This window comes from Cyanistes caeruleus, chromosome Z, assembly GCF_971803275.1.
Source record: "Cyanistes caeruleus chromosome Z, bCyaCae1.hap1.1, whole genome shotgun sequence".
In the NCBI taxonomy this organism is placed as follows: Eukaryota; Metazoa; Chordata; class Aves; order Passeriformes; family Paridae; genus Cyanistes; species Cyanistes caeruleus.
This window is the reverse complement of record NC_141732.1, coordinates 5,909,350-5,931,457: the sequence shown is the minus strand read 5'-3', so window position 1 is coordinate 5,931,457 and position 22,108 is coordinate 5,909,350. Positions and strand designations below refer to the sequence as shown.

General features: G+C 46.7%; 1 protein-coding gene across 3 annotated transcripts; it reads left to right on the top strand.

Moving 5' to 3' along the window:
- Positions 1–3,311: 3,311 nt before the first annotated feature.
- LOC111941184 (serine/threonine-protein kinase PAK 2-like) lies at positions 3,312–18,102 on the top strand. 3 transcript variants are annotated; one of them, XM_086867782.1, is made up of 15 exons: positions 3,312–3,572; positions 4,472–4,509; positions 4,952–5,074; positions 8,002–8,136; positions 8,414–8,758; positions 9,205–9,369; positions 9,691–9,805; positions 11,188–11,251; positions 11,953–12,001; positions 12,745–12,857; positions 13,536–13,653; positions 14,340–14,439; positions 14,882–15,078; positions 16,801–16,938; positions 17,732–18,102. In XM_086867782.1, exons 1-15 carry the CDS (start codon positions 3,494–3,496, stop codon positions 17,828–17,830), a joined length of 1,878 nt encoding a protein of 625 aa, XP_086723908.1. In that variant the 5' UTR covers positions 3,312–3,493; the 3' UTR covers positions 17,831–18,102. The 3 variants fall into 3 exon arrangements, with proteins under 3 accessions (XP_086723908.1, XP_086723910.1, XP_086723909.1); XM_086867784.1 differs by lacking the exon at positions 4,952–5,074 and having other exon boundaries at positions 3,329–3,572; XM_086867783.1 differs by lacking the exons at positions 16,801–16,938; positions 17,732–18,102 and having other exon boundaries at positions 3,329–3,572; positions 14,882–15,262.
- The last annotated feature ends 4,006 nt before the right edge of the window (positions 18,103–22,108 follow it).

Genomic DNA, 22,108 nt, shown 5'->3' with positions numbered 1-22,108 from the left:
CTTCGCTTAACGTGGGTTTTTCTCTAAAACTCAATTTTGCTTGCAACCATTTATGAGCTGGGTAATGAATAGAACAAACATTCTATTCTGAAAAATTCAACAATGCATTTTGCAAATCATCTGAATTTTGCAATGCCCAATCAAGGTAGTCTTTTTTCAAAGGTAAACAAATAACTGCAAAATCTTGGCCTGCTAAGGTGAACAACCTTGTTCTGGCTCTAGTTATAATTTGTACTGTTATCTCCATAGTTGTAAAAATTGTCTTCAGGGACCTATGAGGAATATTTTACATCCATTATTAGCAAAGGATCTCTTTCAGAAGCATCCCATTGAAAAATGAGACCATAAAGTTGCAGTTTTTCTCCCAAAATTGCAAAAAAAAGGGATTTTCTGGAGGACATCAGTGGGCTTGTCTTCTTTGGAAAGCCTCTGTGACCTTTCCAAGGGCTACTTGAGCTTCAGGTGTTAGAGCCCTAGGAGATTTGATATTACAATCTCCTCTTAATAAGTCAAAGAGTGGGGCAAGTTCATCGTTGGTAATTCCCAAAATACGTCTGACCCAATTAATTTCCCCCAGAAGCTGTTGTAAATCTTGCAAGGTGTTGACACTGGTCCAGAGTTGTATTTCCTGTAGAGGAATTGTTTGTTCAGTCATTCTCCATCCCAGATTATTTCCAGGGCAGAACTTCTTGAATTTTGGATGTAGAAATTTCCAGTCCGGCCTTTTGAATTTCAGTAACAACACTGTCATGAGTTTGTTCCATTTCTGCTTGTGTTGGTGCTGCAATAAGCAAATTGTCCATGTAGTGTAAAATCATAGATTGTGGGCGCTTCTGTCGAGCTGGAGACAGAGCTTGTGCAACGAAATATTGGCATTATTGGAATTGGAATTATTCATCATTGCTTGAGGCAAAGATTTCCAGTGATATCTTTGCAATGGTTCTCCTCTAGTGATAGCTGGAACCAAAAAAGCAAACCTCAGTGCTGACGAGTTTGGCGGGAGAAAATACAGCACTCAATATGAATGATCAGCAAATCTCATTTATTGGTAACTATAAAACCACTTATATAGCATCAATAATTAGGCTCATACATAGTGCAAAAGCAAGCTCATTATTGGATATTTCATTTAAGGTCAACTCCACCTAATTCTACATTCCTGTGATAGCTCATCTATGCTGAATTCACATTCTTCTGATCACAGCATCCTGTTCTCAGTTAACAGTTATCACTAAGGCCTTCCTGACTTCTGCAACATCTCACACCAACTGTACTCCATTGTCTAACTCTTTCCCAGCTAACTGCTGCATGGGAATATGACCTTTGCTCGCCAGCCATTCCTCTACAGCCTGGTATTCCAAGATGACCTGTTGGTGGACCATGCTCTCTTGGTCCACTAAAATTATTTGCCCCCCACATGAGGAATTTATTGAATGCCAGTCAAAGTCATCGTCAAAGATCACATCGATCCATTTGAATTTTGATGAGACTTGTAATGCCAATGTGCAATTACCATCATTGGTGACTGTCATTGCAACATCTTTCCATTTACCAGAGGGAATGGCTGCCAGGAATGTGAAAAATAAAGCTCATCTTGCCTGTTGGGGAGACAAACAGTTGCATTTGACTAAGAAAGTGTTGAGTGAGTTGCTGACTGATGTTGATAGTATTAGGCATGCCACCCATGCAAAATCTTGCAGCTATAGATTTTTTGTTATTAGCACATGGACACGGGTGTGAAGATTTTGAAGGAATGTGTTGTTTTAACTTATCTGAGCACTCCAAAAATATTCATAAACAAATGGCAGGACTACACGAAAACATGAAGCATATCAGAGAATGACATGATCCTTTTTCTTGCTAGTTTGGGTTTAAGGGGTTGGTGGCAGGCCTTGGTCAAGAGGGCAATAATGTTACTGATTGTATTTCTAAGCTTTCTGCTGCTTCTTCCTTGTTTCTTACAATGCATTCAACAAATGTTGCAGCATTTAGTTCCTCCAATTTTAAAGAAAAGAAGGGGAGATGTAGGACCCTGAGCTGCATTAGAACAAATTTGACCATAAAGAGAAAGAGTTAAGAAGGTGGGCAAGGTTATCAGACAGGGAAGGAACAGTTGTGGTCAGCAAAAGAACACAAAGGAAGAGCCAAAGGAGATGAGAGATAGAGAAGTTGAACACACAAGTTGTGGTCCCATATACACAAATGTAATTATCCAATACAAATGCTTACAAAGATGTGTGCAGCCAGTTCTAGAGGAGATACTTGTATGAATAGATCTATATACAGTAAAAAAGTAACCAAGCTTAGAGAATAAACAAATGATCTGATCCTCATATTGGTGCTGTGTTATTCCTGTTCCTGCATGAAGAAATGAAGACCCTGGCACTGAACCTATGACAATGACTAGCAGAGAGCCTCAGGATACCCCTACTCTCATGTCAATAAATTCTGAGTTGTGATTTAAATCTGTCAGAAAATGAAAATGGTAAAAATGAAACATTTTCCAGCTGTTTCTCTCTGGTTTACCTTTTTTGAAGGTCAAAGCTCTGTACTGCAGGTGCCCCAAGTGTGTGCAGAGTAATTAGCTCCCAAAAACCCTTTGTTTTTCCCAGAAGTCATTATCACTTGTTCCCAGGTATGTCCAGATCTGGCAGTAGAAAGAGCCCACAGCACAGTGGGCACCGTGCCCTGCCCAGCCAGAGCTCTCTGGCACTGAGCAGCAGCAGCAGCAGCAGCAGCAGCGCCAGCACTTTTCAACCTGCTCCTGCCTTGGCTTCACCTGGGGGACAGAAGGCTCTGGAAATCAGCACTGCCACTCATGTTCCCAGCCTGGAGCAGCTGCTGCTGCTGGTGGTGAGCAGATCCTGCCAGTTCAACTGCTTCCAAATGGGAATAAAGGCAGAGATATATGTACACAGGAGCCCTGGGCATGTCCAATAAATATGCAAATATGTGGAGAGATTTGTTAAGAATTATTTCAGCTGTTATGGCAACAGTGTTTTCTTTCCTGGTTCTGTGCAATGCTTTGGGCCATTCTCTTGGTCTGGTTGCCTTGTCTTTGGTCCCATGTGAGTGCTCAGTTGGGGAACAGGCTGTAGGTGCTTGGACCACTCTTGCTTTTACTCTTGGATCCCTTGAACAACAGGGTTTGTTTCACCAGGGGACTTTGTGTAGCTTTGTGACAGAGGAGAACTTCCCAGGCTATTTGGTGTTTGCTGTAGGGGAGGTTGGGTTGCTTTGCATAAATTTGCATAAATTCCAAGGCAGAACACTTGCTTTGTGATGTCAGGACATGGCTGCCACATTGTCATGGAGACATCAGAAGGTTGCCTTGGAGCACGGAAGGCCTCAGTGTCAGAGCAGCTCTTGGGCTTGCTCACTGCAGGAGCATCCTGCTGCTTGAGGCGTTTGTCAGTGGGCAGCTGCACACTGACAGGAGCCTTGTTCTTCTTGAGTTGGAGCAGTGTCTGCAAACTGCCACAGCAGTGCTCCAATGATGGAGCCACTCGCTGCTGCAGTTTGCACTGTTTACGGCTTTATTTATTCCGGCTATTACCTGACAAACCTGGCATGTAAGTAGAGGTTTTCCCTGGGTGTAACCTAACTTGGCTTTTGTAGGTCTTCCTGCTTTTTCTTAGTGCCTGGATTGATTTTGAAACAGAAGGACCATTAGGATGCCACTGCTTTGCTAAAGCTCCTGTCAACAAGTTTAGCAAAAATGGGATGCCTGTAGCCAGGGGTCTGCAGGCAGCATTTGCAAGGGTTCCATTCCCTGCACAGGAGAGTCTGTGGCAGCAGAGTCTGTCCTTTCCTCAGTTTGCTGGCTCAAGCAGGATAGCTTTGAAAATGCAGAGACCTTCTCAGAAGGCCTTCTTAAGACTTTGTGGTTCTCCCCACAAATGAGGGAAAGCTTCTTTTGTTCTGTTTTGTCATGAAAGGATTTGACTAAGTTCACCCTTTTCTGAGTGCTAGAATAGCAATACCTTTTGCAATGAAGTGCAAACTCCAAAGCAGCGAGTGTGTGCTCCTGAACACTGGAGCTGCTGTTGCTGTGCTGCACAATAGAACTGCCACAGCTCAGGGGGATTTGGGGGAAGATTTTCTGGGCCAATGTTTTCAGCAAGTTAATGAGAATTACTGCATGCAACTTATCTTTTAAAAAAGTATCTGAAAGGGAAAAGAGCAAAAGCTACTTTATCTGTTGGACAAGACTCGAGAATTGAGTGTTAAAGAACACTTTGCATGTTCTTGATCAAGTTTGTGTTCACTTACTGGCAAAACAGGCCAAAGTGTAGGCACAAGCAAGAATATTGCCCAGTTCCTTGTTGGATGTGTGAAAGAATTGTGTCCCCTGAGGGATGCTGTTAGAGGAAAATACCCTCTTGGTATTTGGGTTCACTTATTCTATGGGATTCAGCAGCCCAGGCAGTTTTCTCACCCCATTGCATTCATTTTCCCTTGCTCACTGCAGGTCACCTGAGGCGTGTGTTCAGAGGTGCCGATCCTGAGGTGAGTGAGAAAGGAACCTTTGATGTTCCTGCTGCTTGGGAATTGTGGAGCAAGCTGGGATCTTGGCCTGTGGCAGCAGAGTGTAGGTGGCCAGCTGAGTAGGCTGAAAGGAAATCCATTTCCATGTCTGCAGCAGTGATAGCAAAGGCATTGCTGTCTATTTCCTCATTTTTCACTTCAGTGCTTTAAAAGAACCAGAAGACCAGTTTTGCAGAGAGAACACTGCTTCTTGATAGTAGCCAGGGTGGGAGATCTAATTCAGACAATTAGCAGTCCAGTTGAATTAAGCCATTTTCATTTAGTTGGAGTGACTTAGAATCCCATTGCTATCAAAGGGGATGATTTGTCCTTAGTCGAGCTGGTTGTAGAAATAGAGCAGAATAGAAGTAAGGTTATAAATGATAGGTAGCTGCCTGTCCCTAACACTACTATCTGTGCACAGAGCCCAGAACCAACAGCAGACTCTTCTCTGGCTCCCTCTGCTCCTGGAGAAGAGGCCAAAGAGGAGCAAAATGACCACGAGCCTCCAGCACTGGTCGCACCCCAGCCTGAACATTCAGAGACTGTAAGTGCCACTTCTGGCTGGTGTTGTCTTTAGTGCAAGGCAGAGCTGCAAGTTCCTGAGCAGCCGGCACTTGCTGTTGGTAGCTGAGGCTGCTGAGTGCTGGAGTCGTGCCAGCACCTAGCAAGTCACCCCAGGCAATGGCAGCTGAAAAATGACTTTTGATCTGTCATGTTTAGGCCCCCAATTGCTGGGATTCTGAGAGGGGCCAGCCTGAAGCATGAAGGCTCCCTGTGCCCAGAGGAGGGAGCATTTCAAAGACACTCTGCTCAGCCATGTCACATTCTGGAGAGGACACTGTGGTCTGGAGAGTCCTGTGCCCTACAGACTGGCCAAGTAGCTGCAGGCACAAAAGATGTGGATCTGACCACACAAGCGCTTTGGGGTGGTTTGTCTCCATGGCCTTCTTGGATGTCCTTACCTGGGAGTATTTCAGAGACACACTGGGGATGTGGAATTTCTGACTGAAATCAGGGATTTTGGTGCCTTTGTTGCCAGGTTGTTGTTTTGCCTCTTCAGGCAGAGCAGTCAGTAGCAGAGCTGACAGGTGCTCTGAGCCCACGTCTCTTCTGGCTTTTGATAAGCTGCAAAGAGATGATTTTGTGGTCCATGAATCCATGTGGGGCCACTCTTCTCTTGTGGCAGAAGACACAAATTGCACTGTCCTGAATCCTTCTTCTGAGGCAAAACCAGAGACTCCATATGTCTGTTGAGACTTTTCTTTCTGAAGTCTGCAGCTTTGAAAACTCCCCTGGAGCCTGGAGGCTGGGATAAAGCCGCAAGTCCTTGAGTGCTGTCTTGTGTTGCTAAGAACAGGAAAGGCATCTCCAAATTCTGGATGGTGTCTTTAAAGTCAAATGTGTAACGTGGTGCCTGAGCAGCTGCCTGGGACAAAGCACCCAGGGGTGTCGCTCAACAGCAGCTGAACGTGAGCCAACGTGAGCCCAGGTGGCCAAGAAGGCCTGGGGCATGCTGGCCATGTGTCAGCAAGAGTGGGGCGGCAAGGAGCAGGGCACTGAGCGTCCCCCTGTGCTGGGCAGCGCCATGGTGCTTCAAGTCTGCTTCAAGCAGACTTCCATCAATCCCTACATGACAGTGCTCACCACTTGGGTCACTTTCCTGCCAAACATCCCCTCCCTGCAGCCAAGAAGATTAGACCCTGGAATGGGTGACAATTTCATCTTCTGCTTTGTTTATTTGTCTGTTGGTTTGATTGTAAAAAGGACTCTGTGTAATTTCTCCTTCTGCAGCCATTAAAGGTGCTTTGGCTCAACCCTTCCTGCCCACTTGCAGCACTGGAAGAGACTCTGTTAGAATTTGAATTTGGAAGATGGCAGTTCTGGAAAATGCAGAATTTTTGCAGGAGAACACATAGTTTGGGGTGGGGATGTTGGGGCAGAAGGAGCTGTTCTGGTGATAGGCCAGACAGCAGGGCTTGCACATCACTTTCAGGTGAACAGTGCCCATGCCTTTTGGCAGCCCATGGTTGATCAATAGGTGTTGTGTTTGGGAATTGAGCAGGAAATCAATGGCCTTGCATTCCAGCTGGTGCTGAGAGATCAGAGATGCTGGGAGGGGCTGGTCTTCATTTCTGATTGCAGCCACTTCAGCACCATCAGTGTGCTTGAGTCCAAGAGAAGAACTTGTCTGAGCACAGATGCACAAAGACTGCAGTTCCCAGAGCAGTGCTCTGGGTCTGACAGCAAAGCACCAACACAATCCAGATTCCCCAAGAGTGTGATTTATTGAAGCAACAGGAGAGCAAGTTCAGCACTGCTGCTGATGGGGGCACTGGCTACCGAGTGTTGATGTGTGTAGGGATAGAAAGTATAGTAAAAGAGTTTACAATAGTGAGATCTAGCTGCCTATCTATCTATCTATCTATCTATCTATCTATCTATCTATCTATCCATCTATCTATCTATCCATCTATCTATCATCTATTTGACAGATATCAAATATTCCATTTGAATTTTCCCATCTCTGCTCCAAAGCAGCTGGTGGTATAAAGGTCACCTAAAGTCATCCCTTTGAGGACAGGAGGAGAGACAGGTTCCATTGACTGATCCAGAGCAGGCAGAGATGATTCCCCCTACAGAGAGGGTTGTTTTTTCCCCTCACAGCTCTTTTCCTCCTCCACTCTTATCTGCTGTGAAACCTTCTTTTTATGCAACAAATTGCTGCATGTCCTAAGGGAGTGGAACAATCTCAAGCTCTAGGTGGAGTTTGGAGACTTTGGTCATACATGCATTACATGACACATGGTTTCCTTCATTGGCATCCCTCGGGGTGTGTCAATTCATTTGTTGATGGGGCCTTTGGAGGATCTCTGTTAGTGCCGCTCAGAATTCTCAGCTGACAAAAGAGGGAGGATAAACACCTTGGTCCTTTTCCATATACTCAGGTGGCCATAGGGGCTCCCTGACCTCCATCAGAGGATCAAATTGCACACATCCTTATCTCCTGAATGAGCAGGATTTCTAACAAGAGTGTAGATATCAGAAAGGCAGGAATGGTGGTGCAGGCCTGAAGAGAACATGAACTCCACAAGTGTCTCTCACAAGGGATGAAATCACACAGGAAAACACCTGCAGAGCCAGGGTGGAGCTGTGGGACAGGGCTGAGTGTGAGTGACTATGGAAAGACAAAGAGGACAGAGCAGAAGGGGAGGGAGGCCCTCAGCAGACCCTTGAGAAATGGCACACATTTCCTGTCAGCTGCCCAGGAGTCTGTTGGAGATTCAGACCCAGCTGGACCCAGATTGTACTGCCAGTGTCACTTTGGAATCTGTGTCTCCCCTTGGGCAGAGAACAAGCCAGGAGAGCAGCAGCACAGTGCTTTGGGAACGTGTGAGCCCATCAGTGTTTGAGTCTTGGCCCACAAATGTTGTGTGGGGAGTTGAAGGCCATGTTCTCTTGCTTTCTTTGCAGGTTGTTCTGGAGAAAGAGCAGGAGCAGATTGATTTGTCAGAGATGCCATGCCAGACTGAGGGAGAGCTGTTGCCAGCCCGAGAGCAGGAAGAGCAGCTTGGGCAGCAGGTGGAAGAGGCACTGGAGAATGGCCAGGTAAGCCTGACTCAGCAGGTGACAGAGTGCAGGGCAGGAAGAGGGGCATAAAACACAGCTCTTGGGACTGAGGAGGCCAGGAGTCCAAGAGGCACTGAAAGCACAGAGCCTTGTAATCTGCAGAGATCAGCTCTGGGACAGGAGGGTTACAGTGGAAGCAGAGGTGGTTAAGTAGGCAGAAAGAAGTGACTGAATGAGTGTGATTTTGAGGCTGAAAGAGGGAAAAGCTGAGCCTGATGGCAGCTCCCAGTCACTTGTTCTCCATTTGTGTGTACAGAACATCAAGGCAGAGCCACAAGCAGAGCTGCCTGAAGCTCAGAATGCCATCGTGGCGGTGAAGAGGAGGCACCAGGAAGACATGAGGAACATTCAAGAGGAGATGACACTCTATCGGCAGAGAAGAGATCAACAAAACAAGGTGAGTGATAGAGTGGCAGCCACTCCACTCATCAAGCTGTCTCTCTCATGTGTTTTAGAGGACAGCAAGGAAAATCTCCAGGCAGAGATGCAGGATATTCGGGCTAGGATCAACGAAAGGGAGAAGAGGCTGGAAGAAGAAATGAAGATGGTGGAAGAGGAAATCAATCACCTGATTCAGGAGAAGAATTTTCTACATAAACAAGTGAGTGAAACAGCGATAGCCACTGCAGTCACTGCAGTCTGGTGGTTTGTGCCCTTCTTGCCTTTTCTCTGCAGAGCAGCAGGGAGCTGGGGTGATGCCTCTCAGTGCCATCCTGCTGTAGTGTCTATCCCAGCTGCTTTGAAGGAAACTTGCTGGTGTGCTGAATCCCAGCTACTGCTCTGGACAGTGGCACATGTCGCTTTCCCCTTTTGCCAGCACTCATCTGAGTGCATTCCTGCTGGCCTCTTCCTGCTCTCCTTGTTTCTTCAGGTGTTTTTGCAAGTGAACACAGTCACCCAGATAGATGTTGAACACAAGCCACAAGCTGTCTGTATCCCTTGGGGAATCTGCTCCTCTCCTGCTCGTTCCCTTTCCTCACAGTCAATGAGCCTTGGCAGAAAGGGACAAGCTGTAGTCTCTGACTGCTTTGTTCTGTTTGACTTGAGGTTGGAGTGTTGACATCTCACCTGGCAGCCTCGGAAGGCTTCCAGCAAATGACTGGTGATGAGGAGCCCCAAGGTCGACATGAGGCACAGCAACTGTCCCAAGCAGAGATGCTGAAGGTTGGGAATGTGTCAAAGATGGAGGAAAAGTGGACTCATTGTGAGGAGGTACAACATTTGAACAAGGAGCTGCAAATGTGTCTGCAGTCTTTGGAGGGGGAAAGGGATCCTTGGGAGGAAATGGAATGGTCATTGTTGCAGTCATCCTTTAGAAAATCCATGAAAATGGAATATGAAGGTGTCTATGAACTCAAATAAAACAACCTCTGGTTTTGACCATTTGGTTTCAGAAGCAGGTGTCCAAAATAATCCAGTTTATGAGCTTGGCATGTGGCTAAGAGCAACTTCTTACGGGCTTGAATTTGAAAAGGGTACTCGGGGTAATCTCTGCCAGTCACTTTTCTGACACCAACTCATTTCTACTCTCAGAGCTACCAAGGAGCCTTGGTTCCCCTCCCTGAGAAGTGGAGCCTGTGCAATTTCTTCATCTCCAGCACTGACACAGATGCTGCTCAGCCACAGGAGGATTTCCCGGAGCTACTGAGTACATCTAGTTTATTTCTTGTCTGAGGGACAGTGAATTGTGTGCACGTGCCAGCATAGCTGTACCAAATGTTCCTCCTCAGTTTGGTGTCACAGGGACATTTAGGTCTCTCCACAGGAAGTGCTCTGCTTCGAGGCAGGGAGAGAGCACTCTGCATGTTCCTGCTGTCCCTGAGGGCAGCCTGGACTGGTTAAAGTTTACCTGGCTTCCCTTTCTACTGAAGAAAGAAGCAGGAATTGTTGCTGGAGCAGTTGCTTGAGTTCTACCCATTGGCCCAACCCCTGCTCAGATCAGTCTCTAGGAAAACACATCAAGCCCTCTGTGATTCTGCAGCACAACCCATTTAATCTGCTTCTTGCCCATAAGAGCTGCCAGTGTTGTGCCCTCCCATAAAGACCTGTTGAGGCTGAGAAAAGATCACATTTCATTCTGTGTGTACCTTCACCTGTTGAGACAAAAAAGGGCATTGATCCACACCTTGGGGTGTCTGATGCCAAAGCCAATCCCGTTGTGTCCTGGATGGGGGCAGCAGCTTGTCAGGGGCTCAGGCTGGCTGTGGCTTGTGGCCATGGCTTGTCAGTGCTCATGCTTGGCCTTTGGCAGCCTTGCTGTGTGCCCTGGCCCTGAGGGCTGCTGTGACTGAAGGGGCTGGAGCCTTCCTTAGCTGGGTGAGTGGCGCTGCCGCCCGGCCGGCCGCTGCAGAGCCGAGCTGGCCCGAGGCAGCAGCCCCTCGTCTGGGCCGGCTTCTGCACGGCACGGCCTGGACTCCCGAGAGGGACAGCATCTCCTCTGGGCAGCTGTGCGTGTCACAGCGGCGCCTGAGCAGCACTGCTCTCCTCGCTGCCCTTGCCCGCTGTGCCCACTTGGGAAGGTGGGGGGGACGTGTGCGGTGCTGAGAGGCCGAGTCCAATGGCAGCCACTGATCCGCGCTGTCAGGGTGAAGGGAAGCACTGGGGTTCTTCCCATGGGCCCTGGGCAAGGGCGTCTTGGAGCTCAGCCTGCTCATACAGGGTGAGGGTGCTGATGCCAAAAGCCCCCTTGGAATGGGGTATAGCATCAGCTGCTTGGCTTTACAGATGGAAAGGCATTCATTCTGTTGGCAAATGCTGCAAGCTAGAGAAGATGCCCTCCTCTCCTGGGAATGCATCTCCCTGGGCTTTATTTCCTGACAAGAGAAGTCTTCAAAGGACTGGACAAAACCAGTCTCTCTGCTGGCCATTTGGACTGCAGAACTGCCTGGCTTGTTGCTCTTGCTCTTGTTGTTATGGTTGCTGACCAGCTGACCACAAAGGGTTCAGAGTCCCAGACAGTGGGGCTTTCATATCTCCTGGAAATTGGAATTTCTGCTTGAAAGTGAGAATCCTACATTTTGTTTCCCTCAGGGAGAATGGTGAATGTGGAAAATCCCATACGAAAATTCACTGAACTGGAAAATCTCGGCAGCGGGTGAGTCCACAGATACTTCTACACAGCCTTGGGCCAGGTGTTTCGCTGGTGGAATATCCATCAAGTGGGAAGTCAGACAAGCTGCAAACATGTTTAGACACCAGGGTTAGTCTGCCCCATCTCTCAGTACTGGCCAGAATTTGTAAGTGTGCTCAGAGGGCATTGCCAAAGACCTCCCCATGCTGCCAACCAAGGTCTTGCCTGCAGCAAGGAACAGAACCTGGTAGATCTCCTTGTCTCTCAAGTGTGGGACAGCTCTGTGGTAATTTCCTTAGCATTTGCATATGTCTCAAGATCACAGAATTTTGCCACACGAATGACAGAAGAAGAACCCTGCTTACCTGAAAGAGCAACCCGTCCCCTTATGATAGCTGTCAGATGACACTTCTCAGGGACCTTTTTTTCCAAGAGTTTGCTAAAGGAATAACTCCGTGCTCAGGATTAGAACTGCCCAGTTTGGAAACTGATAGCCGAGATGAAGGAATAAGCTGTCTTTTTGAGCTGAGGCAGGAAAGCCCAGCACTTCAGGAACAGGCCCAGTGCCCATGCACTGGAGGGGAAAATGTATCATCTGCCTTCTGGCAGACCCCTCCTGCAACCTGCAGCTTTTAGGTATTTACAGCAGAGATCTCCTGTCTGGAGTGGCTTTCACTGCAAGATCTAAATGGCTTCTCCTTTCTTTGCTGCTGTTTTGTTTCTAGAGCTTTTGGAGAGGTTTCTAGAGCACTTGACATTGCCACAGGAGGAGAGGTAAATGTCAACAGCCCCTGCAGACTCTGCTGTTCTCAAGGCCTTTCCCTACGGGTGACATCTGTGCCTGGAGCTTTGGGTAGAGCTGTGCAGCAAAGGCACAAGAAGCACAGACTGGTGCCAGCCTGCAAATTGCACTTGGGACAGTCTTTGTCCTTCTCAGCTGCCAGTAGGAAGGCAAGGAGGGCAGCGGTTCCTTGCAGAGAAGGACGTGCCCACTTGCTCTCAATTGCTAAAACCAAGGTTTAGCATCTCACTTAGAGCATCTCACTGCTCTTTGGGGCTGCAGCTTCAGAGTCCTGAATCCTCATTTCTGGCTGACAGCAAATACATCTGAATGTTACTGGTAGCTCATTAGCCACTTGGGAGCTGTACGTAGGGAGAGATCTGCAAGGTGTCCCTAAAAGCCCAAAGGCCTGCCTGTATCCACAGAGTACCAAGGCACAGATTACTTCTCTGGAAGTGCAGGCAGAGCAGCAGAGAGTGTGGTCAGAGCTTTGTGGGTGAGAGTTGATACACCTTTGTTACCAAGTGGACAAGACAAAGTGTCAGTGGTCAGGTGTCACGTAACTGTCCCCAAGGGAGCAGAGCAATGGGCTGTTGGATTGTCACTTCCTAATTACTCCAATGTCTAATCACAAGGTGCTTTGGCACAGCTTGGCTGTGCCTTTCCAGGATCACTCACTCCATGTGAGAAGCTCCATGCCAACTTCCAAAGTTACTCATTTTCAATATCATTTTAGGTGGCCATAAAGAAAATCAATGTTCAAGGACGGATCAGGAAGGAAGCAATTGCTTATGAACTCATGGTCATGAAAATGAATAGGAACCCCAACATGGTGACCTATTTAGAGAGGTGAGGGATTCTTGTTTTATCCCACCAATATTTATTTACATACTTCATGCATGCAAAATTAAAACCCACTTTGGATACTGGCAGGAAAAAAGAACTCTTAATTACTGGTTAATTATGATTTCTCACCCTATCTCCAGTGGATGGAAGAGATTTTTGCATTTTGTCTGCATTATTCTACCCTGGCAAATGCAGTTTGAAAATTGTCCAAAAATCTGGACCAGCCCTATCTTAAGAACAAAACACCCTGTAAATTCATTTCCTCCACATTGGATTGGGGCTTAACTTTTTCAAGTTTTTAGGAGCACCTTTGAAGTGCTGATAAACCACCCTAGAGAGAAGATTTCCCTTGCATTGCTGCCCTTTTTCCATTGCTGTGAATGCCAGGAAGACTCGGTGCTTATTAAAAGAGATACCATGTGTGACAGCTTTTTTATCTGGGCTGTTACAAAAGTGCATTTTTTGCTTGCTGGCCATTTAAGACATCTCCTTTTTTGTACATGTGCCATTCTCCTTGAGACTGCACAGACTGCAAACCCTGCACAGCCTAGAGGCAATGTCTATTCCTTTTATTCTGTCCTTGTCACAAAGGCACCCAGAAACAAGAATCAACTGTTGTCTTTTGCAAACAGCAACGTAGCCATGCATGTTCATCTCCACACCCTTGTTTCCTTCTTTCAGTTACTTTGTGGGGAAGCACCTTTGGCTGGTGATGGAGTACATGGACGGAGGCACTCTGAGAGATATCATCAATGAGACTCAAATGTCAGAAGGAGAGATTGCAGTTGTCAGCCGTGAGGTCAGGGATCCCACCTGTGCTTCCAAGGGCTTGAGCAAGATTGTCTGGGAAACTGGGGCTCAGAATGGGAGTGATTTCATGGGCCAAGCTTGGTTTCTGTCTTGCTGGTATGCTATGGGCAAGCAAGAGCCTTTCAAGTGAACTGCCTGCCAGTGTCCCTGCACTCACTCTACTCACTCCTTGTACTCTTATCTCCTGCTGTTGTATTCTAGTTCTGTTGCTTCTATTTGGATTTGCTGTTCTCCACCCTGCCTATCTAAACTTTTGCCTGTCTGCACTACATTCCTTACCTCTAAAGCAAAGGTGCTGGTGGCAGGATTTGAAACAAACAGCAAAGAAAAAAAGAGGGACTAATTTCTTTTAGGTCTCAGCAGAAAAGGATAGTAGTGCAGCCCAAATGCTGTTTGCTTCTGAGCACACCCACTGCAGCTGCAGTCACTCTGCCTGGTTTGCAGGGGACAGTCTACAACAGCAGTTGCTGCTGCTGTTTCAAAAGCTGCCATGCCTTTCCTGACAAAGGTCCTGCTCTGCTCCTGTTGCAGCAGCAGGCTCTTCCTCTCAGTGGCACTGTGTTCTGCCATTACTCCCCATTCCCCTGCAAAGGGAATTTTTACAGCTGTTTCCTTGCTTGTGTGATGAAATCACATCACTCATTTTTGCCCCCCTGTTTCTGTTTTCTCTCGCAGTGCCTGCAAGGACTGGATTTTCTTCACTCCAACCATGTGATCCATCGAGATGTGAAGAGCTGCAACATCCTTCTCAGAACGGATGGCTCTGTCAAGCTGGGTCAGTGTATTCTTGGTGAGGTTCAGCCTCCCAGGGATGTGGGGTGTGGGGCTGCTTTCAGTGACTGCCAGCTCCCCAAAAATGGTGCTGATGGCAGTGCAGGGGCCCCTGCTGTGAGCTGAAGGCACAGTTGTGATGTGCACAGAGGTATGACAAGGTACCACAAGCAGTCAAGAGTGGCATTGCTGTGTCCCATCCAAAGGGAAGGAGCTACAATCTAAAGCTTCAGAAAAAGAAAGGCCATTGCTGGAGGAAGTGTAAAAAAGGTGGGGATTTTTTGAAGCAGCCAATTCCATATTTCCATGGTTAAAGCCCTGAGGAAATTGAGCAGGAATGGATTTCCAGCAGATGACAAAGTGCATTCTGCGACTGGGAGTGGGCAATGCTTTTGCTTGGTTTCCTAATTGGAGCTGCCTTTCATGGTGTGTTGTTTTCTCCACAGCTGACTTTGGCCTCTCTGCTCAGCTCACCCCTGAGCAGAGGAGACAGATCTCCGTGGCCAGCACTTCTGGGTTGATGGCGCCTGAAGTCGTGACAGGTCACCCGTACGGCCCCAAAATGGACATATGGTCTTTTGGAATCGTGGGCATCGAAATGGTGGAACGAGAAGTTCCTTACTGGAATGAAACTCCTGTCTCGGTAAGGTGCAAATACTCACTGATCCTGCTGACTTTCTCACCTGTCCCATGTTCTGTGTGCCACTGGACAAAATGCCATTGCCATCTGCTGGCATTACTTCCACCAAGGTCCCCTTCTAGAAATGTCCCTGCAGCACATCAGCATCTGCTGTAGGTTTGGTTGCATCAGCAGGCAAGTGGCAGGTACCCAGTTCAGAAACGTGCCATTTTGGCCTGCAGCCCTGCTGGCCTCCGTGACATTTCTCCTTTGCTTTTTGAAAATTCTTGAAGCTTGTCTCTGAAGGAGAAGAATTTTTCAGTGGAGAGTTCAGCAGTGTGATAAATATCCTTTGAGATGGAGTTGGGACCTTCCCGGTTTCAATTTTCTAGAAAAAGAAAAAATGAAAATAAAGAAAAAAAAATGGAAAAGAAAAAGCAAAAAAGAAGAGAAAAGGGATGAGAAAAAAAGAAAAAGGAATAGGATAAGGAAAAGGGGGAGGAAGAGGAAGGGAAAAGGGAAGGGAAAAGGAAAGAGAAAGAAGGAAAAGGAAAAGGAAAATATAAAGTTAAACTTAAAATGAAGAATAAAAATAAAATCAGGAAAAGGAAAAGAAAAAGAAAAAGAAAAAGAAAAAGAAAAAGAAAAAGAAAAAGAAAAAGAAAATAATAGAACAAAAAGGAAAAGTAAACAGAAAATACAAAAATCAAAGTAGTTCTGCTTGCTTTTTCCTTTATTAAACAAAGCACATCCATTTTTGTCCAAATTCTAGTATCTTTTCCAAATCCTGTGGGACCTCCAAACTTTCAGGCTTTCAAGTCATCTGTACATTGTTCTGTCATGTGTCTGGGTGGCCTGGATAAATTCAGGATGTGTTTTTCTCCTGCTGCAGTTAGAATTGTGTGCCAAAGCCCTGGCTGTTTCTTGGTACTTGAACAGGAGGATGAGCCTGCAGTCAGGTGCCTGGGGCTGGGATCCAAGGGGTGCAGTTGACGCCGGTGCTGTTCCTTTAGCACAGGAGCAGGGCCATCCCTGGGCTGCACAGCGCTAGTGACAGTGAGGACTCCCCACCATGCCCACTAGCTGAGCTCAGCTGCAGAGGGACAGGGTAAAACCTCCTTTTTGACCTCTGCTGCTGTGGGAAAAGTGAAGGAAGTTTTCCTCTGGCTTGAAGAGGATCAAAGTCTCCTTGGTCAGCATCTATTTCATTGCCACCAGCACTGGTGGGCGTTTTCATGCAGACTCCTAGGCCTCTCCCCACTGTCATTTCTGTCTGTTTTAAATGCTTTCTGCATTTCTTTCAAGAAGTAAAACAGAAACTTGATGATTTTTGTTTCATGGAAGCTGAGCTTGAGGGACCAACCAGCATAGCAGTGATCCCTTTTGTGCAATAATCCTTGGAAATAGTATAGCTAGAGCAAATTCCCCCTCCCAAATGGCCTGTCAAGCTATTCACACAAGCTGGTGTGAATCCTCAGAGAAGCAAAAGCTGCATTTGGTGATGGAGTTCTCATTAACCAGAGAACTAGTCAGTGAAAATCAGCTGCCAAGGCAAGATCTGCTGGATGTTGGAAAAGCTGGGGCTGCCTCGGTGTTTAAGTTTTTTATTGGTATAGGAAAGTCATCTCTGCCTCTCTGCCAGGGCAAAAAATGCCACTGCAGAGTGGAGCTGAAACACTGGGCTCTGGGAGAGCAGTTGCAGATGGGAAAGAAGCAGGTGGAGCCTTGTGTTTCCTTTTTCTCCAGCCTCAACTCCTGATAAACATAAGAGGGACACCAAAGCTGTGGCAGCCCAACCTATTCTCGCTTTTGCTGCATGACTTCCTGAACTGCTGCCTGCAGACAGACGAGGCACAGCGCTGGTCTGCTGAGGAGCTCCTGCAGGTAAAATGCCAAGGGGCTGCAGGTGAAACAGTGTCTGAGGGATGGGCTCCTCCTCCGCTGAAATGCAAGGCATCAGATGTGCCCCCCTCCTCCTCACCTCCAATCTTCCTTCTGTTCAAATGGAAATGGTGAGGAATTCTAGCAGGACTGGCAGGGACCTGTAAAGCTCATGTGGTCCAAGTGCCCTGCAATGAGCAGGGACATCTTTAAAGGGATCAGGATGTCCAGAGCCCTCTCCCACCTGCCTGGAATGGTTCCAGGGACAGGACACCTACAAGCTCTTAGGACAACCTGTGCTAGTGTTGTTTGTGTGTCCAAGGAAACAAGTTCTTCCTTAGACTTCTTCTGATTCCATCCCCTTTTTCTTTAAACATATTAGCCCATGTCCTGTTGTCACTGGACCTATTAAAAAAGATGTCCTGCACACCCTCAGAAGCCACTCTGAAGTTTTGGAAAGTAGCTAGAAAGTCTCCCTGGGGCCTGTTCTTCTCCAGGCTGAATAACTCCAGCTCTCTCAGCCTGGCAGAGAAAGCACCATTTCTAGAGCCCTGCTAGGGCAAAAGTCCCATCAAAATGAAGAAAGAAGAATCAATGGATGAGTGGGATTCTGGGCCAGGTTTGCCTGTGATGGCAAGGTCCTGCACGTGAAGATGGAGATGCAGATGCCCCCATTGGTCCCCTTTCTGGGTCTGTCTGGGAACCAGAGGAATCCTGATGGAGGCTGTGAAGCACTGAGCTTGGAAAGTCATGGTTAATTGAGTTTTGCTGATTTCTTTTTTTCTCTTTTGGGCAGCATCCATTTGTAACATTAACTGAGCCTGTGTCCAGCCTGGTGCCGCTGATCATTTCAGTGAAGAGGAGGAAGGAGGAGAAAACATCAGGACCAGCGTAGAGTCAGCTTGTAGACTAGGATTGTAGAGTAGGGTTATAGAGTCAGATTGTAGACTAGAATTGTAGAGTAGGGTTATAGAGTAGGATTCTGAACTAGGATTGTAGAGTAAGGTTCTAGAGTAGGATTGTGGACTAGAATTGTAGAGTAGGGTTATAGAGTAGGATTCTGAACTAGGATTATAGAGTAGGGTTCTAGAGTAGGATTGTGGACTAGAATTGTAGAGTAGGGTTATAGAGTAGGAGTATAAATCAATAAAATTTCCGAAATTTTAACTCATCTGGAAGATTGCTTTCTTTTTTACCCTGTGAATAAACTCAGCATTTCCTTCTGACTTATCAGTTGTCTCTTCAAGGTGCAAAGTGATATTCATGTCTTCTTTGGTGTGCTTTGAAAGTGGGGAAGGCTCTTCTTCAGTCATCCTCTCCAAAGTGCATTGCCTTTGGAATTTGGCTCACTGGCTGGGTTTTGCCCAGCTTTGTGGTATGTCTAATTGAGGCAGAAAGGGCAATGGCATTTGCAGGTACAAGCAGTGGAGGGGTGGGGCAGCCGAAACATCCTGTGCAGATGCAGGCCTTCAGCTGTGACTCCAGAGCATTTGGGTTCCTGCCATTTGGATTTGTATCCCTGTGGTGGTTTCACATTGATTGATATTTGGAGAAGGAAGAAACCACCTATGGAAGTGATTTTTTGGAGAGGAGCTGCTGGGAGCTCCTTCTGTGCCTGGGAAAGGTCAATAGCTGGCTAGTGCTGAGAAGTGACAGCATTTTGAACCATTTAGAAATTAGGTCTGCCTCTGTGAGATTTACATTTTTAAAAATAAAGCTTGGGAAATCTCTCTCTTGGCTTCCGGACCCAGAAGGTGACGGAGCTCTGGTGAGGCCGGCCCTGCTCGCCCACGGCCTGTGCTCCTGGGAGAGGCTGGGCCGGACCCCAGTGGCTCCTGGACGGGAGATGGAGGCTGCAGAATCCCAGCCCCAGGCAAGGCTGGGCCACAGCTGCTGACATCTCGCTGACACTAAACCCTCTCCCCAGCACACACCTATGGCTCCAGGCCAAGCCTCCCCTCCCAGCAGCTGCCGGGCAGAGAGAGGGGCCCAGGGCAGCCTGAAATCATCATCATAATTGCTGCAACCACTGCCCACGACCATCTGCAGACCTGGCAAGATTTAAACCTTTCATTTAACCCTATCAGTGCACAGATGAGAACTGCAGACCACCATTCTCCCCTCAAGAGAAATGGACAAAGAGGGGACACGTAGAAGACAACATGAAGACGCTGGGGTCATTAAAGTAAGAATCAAAGAAGGTGAATGAGGAGATGTCTCAGTGTTGGGCTGAAAATTTCTTTTGGTAGGGCTATGGAGATAGAAAATGATACACAGAAATATCTCCTTCAATTCATGAGAGAGGATGAGGGAATGAAGCATTCAAACTGTGCATGTGAACAGAGGCATGCATTGATAAGAAGCCAAGCAGATGTTGCAGTAGCTGTGATCCCATGAGAAGTCTGAACAGAGAGTGAGAGAGATGAGAGTGAGGAAGACCTTTTGTCCCCAGGGAGAGAAGAAGAAATCTCTGTTCCCAGAGGTGATGACAGAGACAGATGAAGGGAACATTTGCCTTTGAACAACTCATCCTTAAAATAATAACCCATGGCTGTGAAAATGGGAAGGATTTCACAACTGCAGAACTTAACCTGGGCAGATGCTATCTGTGGAAATGAAAAGCCATGAGAGAACTGTTTCTTGTAGAGAAGTCTCGGTGGCATGGCAAGAGAAATCTTCTCTCCCTTCACGAACTGACAGAGGAGTATTGTATTGTTGGTACTGATTTAACATCCCATGTTTTGAGTCTATGCTGTCAGCTTGGAAAGGAAAGAAGTTCGTCAGGGGGAGGAAAGGAGTCCTGGAAGTCTTATTCTGATGCTTCTTCTTCTTGTAGTCCTGTTAATAAAGTTTCTTTATACCTTTTATGTTTTGAGCCTGTTTTGCCCTTCTCCTAATCCATATCTCCCAGCAAAAACAAATGAGTAAGTGCACTGGTGATTTTAGCCAGTGCTAAACCCACCACATTATTTAGTAATTATAAAATAGAATTATTACAAGAAAAATAATTGTCCTGGTGTGACTTTATATATCTTGAGTTCTGCACCTTCAAGGTTTGCTTTGGGAGCTGGGGGGAAGTTGAAGCTGCTGGAGGCTGATGGGACTTTTTTCTCCTGACCAATTACTAGTCATTTCTGAGAACTCCCAGTGATTCTGACCATTGAAAAGTGAGATCAACTTGTGAATACCTATCGTAAGGCTTAAGACTGGGAATTTCTTGTTCTCTTTGGTTTCCATCTTTTGAACAGGTAACAATGCTCCGGCTCCGGCTCCGGCTCGGCCTCTTCCTCCCCAACCAGGCCGGACAAGGCCGCGGAGGGTGGGGGAAGGAGAAGAGCGGAGGCGGCCGGCCTGACTTGGTTTGCAGTTTGTGTCACTGAACTGAAACCTGACTCCATGAACATCTGCAGCTTTCCAAGACTTGAACTCTTTTACTACCTGGATGAGACTTACAGATTAATCCTTTTTTCCCAGAGAGAGGGGAAGAGAGAGAGAGAGAGGGATAATCAACATGAAGAAGGCACAATAAAACCATCAAAGTCAGTGAAGAAAAGAATTAAGTTTTAGATGGGGAAGAGAGAATAAGGAGATGCTTTAATAAGCTGAAATATTTTTCTGTTTAAGCTATAGAGATGGACAATAGTGTTCTGAAAATAAAATTCCTTTAATTCATGACAGAGTATATTGGGAGGACTGGAGTGTTTCAAAGTGTGGATTTTAAGCAAAAGGTGGAGTAGTTGTGATACAGTGATGTGCTGGAACAGAGGGGGAGAAGTAATAGTTGAAGATTTGTGGCTTTGTAGAGGCAAAGAAAAACCTTCTGTTTCCAGAGAGGCTCAGAGAGACAGATGAAGAGAACTTTTGCCTTTGAATAACTCATCCCTAAAAATGACATCCCTAGAATCATTTGACCCATAACGCACCTCAGAGTGATGTGAAATGGGAAGAGACAATTGATGGCAGATTTTTGCGCAGCTGGCATCAGAGAAATAGAAAGCTATGAAGAAAATTAGTTCTCTTGTGAAAAACTCCATAGATTAGCAGAAGAAGACTTCTGTTTCTCTACAAGGACGGATGAAAAGACTATAGCAAGAATTGGGACTGTTGCAAGCACCAAAGTTGTTTTTTTGTCTCTATATTGTCAGGTGAACAAGGGAATGGTTGGGTAGTGGGGGAGAAAAGGGTTTTCTGGAGGTTTTATTCTGGTTTTCTTATTCTTACAGTTTTTGTTAATAAACTTTCTTCATTCCTTTTAAGTTTGCAGCCTGTTTTGCTCTTGTTCTAATCCATATCTCCTAGCAAGAAATAAGTAAGTTTTCTAGTAATTCTTTAAGTTACTGCTTTAAAACCACAACATTTATTTGGTGTGTTGGCCGGGAAACAAAATTAGCAAATCTAAACCACTACACAAATTAATTTATTATTCTTGGTGTTTGCCAAGAAGCTGAAATTAGCAAATCTAAACCACTACAATCCCTAAGTGCAATCTCTTTGGCTGGATGAGAGTCTTGCTCAAGTGAGAAAGGAGAAAGATCAGTGGTGGTGCTCTGCAAGGTCTCCTCTGGTGCAGAGCTGTCAGCGACTGGGAGGTGAGAGCAGGCTGTAAGAGACGGTGCCAGGTTTCCCTCATCTGCCTCACAACCATGGCAAGAACAGAGACCGAGACCCTGAAGACCACAAGGGACTTTGTGCAGAGCTTCTGGCCTGGTTGAGGTGGATGTTTGCTAAGTGATTGTTTGGAGGTGTGCTTGTCCTGACACCAGCTTTCCAGAGCAACAGGTCACAGCACAAGAGTGATGTGGTGCTGGTGAGCAGGGACTTGTGAAGAGCGGCCTGCTCTGTGCCTTACACCGGCTTCTCAGAGCAACGGGTCACACCACTATAGCCTATAAATCTCCCCACCTTTTGGCCAACTGCCCCTCACTTTGAAACAGACTATAAAAGTGACTTTTCTAAGTTACTTTCAGAGAGAGATATGTCCCCACAGAAGACACCAGCACCCCCATCTCGTCCATTGGTAGCTATAACCCCCTCCTTTTTTCTCTCTTTACTTTGCTTCTTTGTCCCTCCCTTCGCTCTCTCTCTCTCTCTCTCTCTCTCTCTCTCTCTCTCTCTCTCTCTCCTTCTCTCTCTCTCTCTCTCTCATTCTCTCCCTCTCATCTATTGCATAACC